At 29.7% G+C, this 5,246-nt stretch overlaps 1 protein-coding gene across 1 annotated transcript; it reads right to left on the bottom strand.

Annotated features, from left to right (window-relative positions):
* Positions 1-4,153: 4,153 nt before the first annotated feature.
* On the bottom strand, positions 4,154-5,246 carry LOC120080431 (metalloendoproteinase 2-MMP-like). The gene has a single exon (XM_039035088.1). The coding sequence runs from the start codon at positions 5,234-5,236 to the stop codon at positions 4,280-4,282; it is 957 nt and encodes a 318-aa protein (XP_038891016.1). The 5' UTR covers positions 5,237-5,246; the 3' UTR covers positions 4,154-4,279.

Raw genomic sequence — 5,246 nt, 5'->3', positions numbered from 1 at the left:
TAAACTCGAGTTATTACAGGGGTCTCAAGAGTAGGGGTCCATGTGCAACGTGCCTTGCTATTCAAAATTCGTATCTAGCATATTTACTTATTTGTAGTTATTTACGGTTATGATCCTAGAGTTTAGAGTAATGTGCGATATAATTTTTTTAGCTCTAGAGGCGTTGTTTGTGTATTTTAGAAAAAATTATCTCTAATAATACTATTCTCCCTCTGTCCCGTGGACGTAGCTAACACACCGTTAGTGAACCACTATATCTTTGTGTTGCTTCTTTTTACATTTTTATATTATTTAATTGTCGATTTTGTACCACTTTCTCCTTATAATTGATCTCCCAACGGTTGTTTTAGGCGTCGGGAGAGTCTCTTTTTCCTATAGTGATGGTAATTTGTGATTGGTTTAAAATTTCTCACTCTAACATAGTCTTTTATTTATTTTAAAAAATTTTTCTATCTTTATAATTAGTTTTTGTTACGTTAAGATTTGACTTTTGTAAATAGGAAAAGCAATACTATAACAAGAACAATTCTCATAATTAATTGAATTTATTTATGTTGCTTTAATAGGTCAATTGAAAACCATAATTTAGAGGAAAACCTTCATTTTTTCTTCTGGTTAAAAAAAAAAAAAGGCTGTTTTTAAATATTAAAAAAAATAATCAAAATATTTACAAAATATAGCAAAATTTTAAAACTATCAATGATAGATGTGGATAAACACTGATAGACCTATCAATGTCTATTGACATTGATAGACACTGATAAAAGTCTATCCGTATCTATCAACGTCTATCATTGATAGTTCTAAAATTTTGTTGTAAACATTTTCAACAGTTTTACCATTTGAAATAATTTTCCATAAAAAAATCTCTCTTTCATCCCAAAATGAAAATAAAATACATCAATATAAATAAATAGGGTAATGAAGGAAAACATTATGATTCATTTTCTTTAATCATTCTTTTACAACATTACAATATCAAACTTAAAATTTGTTTTTATGATCTACCTGAACTTTGGATTTTTCGTAATATATCATACAAATAATTTTAATTATATTTTATATTTTTTTCTCATGTGGCCTATCTGTATAATTTGATAAATATTTTGGTTTAATAGTATAAACAATTATATGTCATTTTATAAAAAAGAAATCTTAATTTTTTAAAAAAACTTATTGATTAAATTTCAAAAAATTTACATTGAAATTAATAATTTGAATACATTCATAAAAATTAGAATGTAAAAAGTTTTCTCCATTTATTTCTAAAATATCACACACATTAGTAACTCCTACTATGTTTGTAACTCCGTTTTACCCACTACATTCTTTACATCTCCATAACTTTCACAAATTAATTACTATTTAGTTAAGAGATAAAATAAAACACACCCTTAGCAGACCACAGTATAACAAATTAAAACCATACTAAATAATAATAAACCACAACCATATACTAATAATAATCTATTAAAATTCATTTTAAATTTTCCTCAACCCTCCAACTATACATAAAACTTGACTTTCCTCATCTTAACAAATATATATATGAATAGTTCTAGATAAAAACACATACAACATTCATCATTATTCTCTTCACTTTATATTAACCAAAATTCAACACTCATCTTTAATAATATATTATAATTTCAAAATTGTTGAGCAAAAATATATCCAGGTATAATTATTAACAAAATATGAGAGAGGTTATTTAACTGGAAAAATAAAGTAAATGATTCATTAATCTTAATTAATTGTTTAAATTAACCTAAGAAAAGTAACTTTCTTATTTTCTCTACATACAAAAAGTCCTCTGATTTCTAGTCTTTTATTTATATACCATTTTAAACATTTTTTAGGTGTCAATCACACTCTAAATAAAAATTAGTGGCTCTCTATCAGAAATAGTTAACCTTCTATTATGTGTATATAACTGTTTTGGTTTATCTTGTAAATGGGTTGTTAGTTTGTTAGACCATATAACTAATTATCTTCTTAGTCCACTCTTGTATATATATGGCCATGGTCCATTCTAATAAAATGAGAGGACGGTTTATTAATTCCTTTTGTTGATATGGTATCAGAAGTTCATTCCCTCTCTCAATAAATTTTTCACACTTCCACATTTTTTTTAATCGTCTTCAACCTCCCGCCATGTCTAACGGAAATTTTCCCATCAACCCTAAAGAACCAGTCGATCCTCATACAAATTCCTTCAACAATCCTGAAATTGTTCCTCCGAGCACCTCTTTTCCACCTTCGATTTCTCAGAATGAAGCCTAACTCAATTCATATTATCTTCACTACAATGAAAGTACCACTCTTGTTCTAGTGACAGAACTTCTAACGGAAGACAACTACGTTTCTTGAGTCAGACCATGGTGATTAGACTCTCTATCAAAAGTAAACTTGGCTTCATTAACGACACTCTTCCTCGTCCAACCGGTGAGCTTCTTCCGGCATGGATTTAAAATAACAACATTGTTATTTCATGGTTCTAAAATTCGGTCTCGAAACCTATAGCTACCGATATATTGTTTGCTGATTTGGACGAGCAATCTGGCTCGATCTACAAGAATGTTTCCAAAAGAAAAACGCTCCACGAATCTTCCAGTTTAAGAGGACTCTTGCAACCTTGTCTCTGAATCAAGATTCGATGAGTATGTACTTCACCAAATTTAAAACTCTAACATGTCATTGTCGAGGAATTCGTCTACTTTCTTCAAACTGAGAATCTAATGGATTTTCTTAGGGGACTTAACGAGTCCTTCTCTCGTGCTCGTGCTCAATTGCTCCCAATGGATCCTATTCCCTTTTAAAAACAAGATTGGCCTCTTGGCGCCAAAAACCTGTAACAACCATTACAATATTAATATTAATATGATAAGGGAGCAAGGGTTAACTAATTGGAAAAATGAAAAAAAAAATTATGAGTATTATAAATATGTTAAATTAAGTGTAATGTAGATGCCCATTATTAGTGTTCATTGGCCATGTGTCACTTATCCATTAGCCCATGTGCTGTCCATGTGTCTCAAGATTACACTATTAGTGTCTATGTAATCTATCTCTAGTGACATTTCGTGAGTTTTGGAAGATACACGTTGGGCAAAGTCCATGAAAATTGGAGAAAATAGAGAATTTATAGAAATTTCTTATTTTATATTTTGCTATTTGATTTGATTTGATTTATATATTATGTTTAATTTATTTTAATATTTATTTATTTTATTATTATATTATATTTTATTGATATTCGTATTCCCGTTATACTTCGCAAGTTCAGAATGTTGCGCTAATTTTAATTAAATGAGAGCTAAAAAGCGTATTTGGAATTTTGGAATTAATGTTGATTTAAGTAATAAAGTTTTATTTTTTCCAAGTTAATATATTATTACGTGTGTGAGAAACATAAAGATATTTTTTGAAAATAAGTTATTAAATGATGATATAACACTTTTGGATTTGAGATATGGTGAGTGTTCTTTTGTTAACAAGTTATAAAGGTGTTAATCTAGTTAAAATGTTCGGTTGCACCTCCTAATTCCATTTGGTCCATCTGTATATCATTTGAAAAAAAAAAAATGAAGGAATGGGTTGGATCGAAAAGGGATTTCAACTTGGATCAAAATTCAAAATAACTTAAGATTCAAGGTGTCAATCAAGAATAATTTGTGAATATTTATGTTACAAAATATTTTCATTATCTACCTATAACCGAAGTTTAAAATGTCGATTCAACGAAAATATCGAGGTTTTAATTTTATCAAAATTCTGATGGAAATATCGAAAAAATATTGATTTTGATGGATATTTTTTTAAAAATTCAAAAATTCAAAAATTCAAAAAAGAAATTTAGATTAGTAAATAAATATTATATGATTTTTAAATAAGTTAAGATGTCTATTATTTATATTAGTGACATTTTATTACTTATTTTTCATGTTTCATAGATTTTCTTATAATGTAACGGAAATATCGATTCATCCCTCATGTCAATGTCGAATCCATGGAAACGTTGAAATAACGATGAAAATATCGACATTTCGACGAAAATTTAATAATACAACTATAACATGCATTAAAATTAAAACTAGCCACTCCTTAACAGAAAATAATATGTGATTATTTCACCACAATCTTACACCTTATTGATTTGGATATAAATAATACAACAAACCTAAACATAATTCAACACATTAAGACATTTTACATGTATTTTCCATAATTTAGCTTTAATCAAGTATTCACAAGCATCTTAATTTGAGTATTGATTATATCAAACTCGATATAGAGCCTTAATTCCAGCAATATCATCCCAATGCAAACCCTTAGTAACACCAGCTGATATACTTGGGAACATAATAGCTGTTCCAATAGAGCTATGTTGAAGGCCAAGAATATGTCCAATCTCATGCAAAGCCACAGTTTCAACATCAAAATAACCAGAAATTGCTCCCACAGACCAAGGCTCATCAGCATCAAAATGAAGCCTTCCATCCGTTGGTGGATAAGCATGTGCTAAAATTCCTCCCACACCATCAAACGAAGCATCATCTCCATGCTCTCCTCTTTCAAAGCTTATTTTGATATCAGCTTTGTTATAGTCTACAACATGTGAAAATGTGAAATGGGTATTCAAAGCCCACTTTGAGAAAGCTCTTGACACTGCCATTATTGCTTCACTTGGGTAGCCTGGAGGAAATGCATAGCTTAAATGGAATTTTGAAGAAGGCCATTTTGGGTTTCCTTCAAATAAAGTAAAGTGAGAAACTTTGTGGAAATGGGTATGGCCATTTTTGTAAATTTGGTTTCTTTTTCTTGTTGTTCCATTTATTACATCTTGAACCCCACATCTAGGCATAGCCATTTGGGCAATGGTGTTGGAGTCCAAGATTCCAGAGGGAACAAGATTGTGGTTTTTTTGGTAAGTTTTAAGGGCGGATTCCAAGATATGGTCAAAAGTGTCATCAAATATGGGGTAATTGGAGTGCTTTTTAATATTGGTAATGTAACCAAAACGTTGAAGGTATTTTTTTATTTGATGAATGCCTTGTATTGTATCACCTACACGACATCCTTGGAGATCCTTCTTAAGAAACATTAAGGAAGATGCATTCATGTTGTGGGAATTATGTTTCAAAATCATTGGAGTTGATATATTTGGATGAGGGAAGAAGAAAAGAAGAAGAAGGGTGAAAGGGAAGATCATTTGGAGAGCTTTGGAAGAGGCCATTGCTATAAGA

The sequence above is a fragment of the Benincasa hispida genome, chromosome 6 (assembly GCF_009727055.1).
Source record: "Benincasa hispida cultivar B227 chromosome 6, ASM972705v1, whole genome shotgun sequence".
Lineage (NCBI taxonomy): Eukaryota > Viridiplantae > Streptophyta > Magnoliopsida > Cucurbitales > Cucurbitaceae > Benincasa > Benincasa hispida.
The sequence above is the reverse complement of the archived record's forward strand: the minus strand, read 5'-3'. Positions and strand labels throughout refer to the sequence as shown.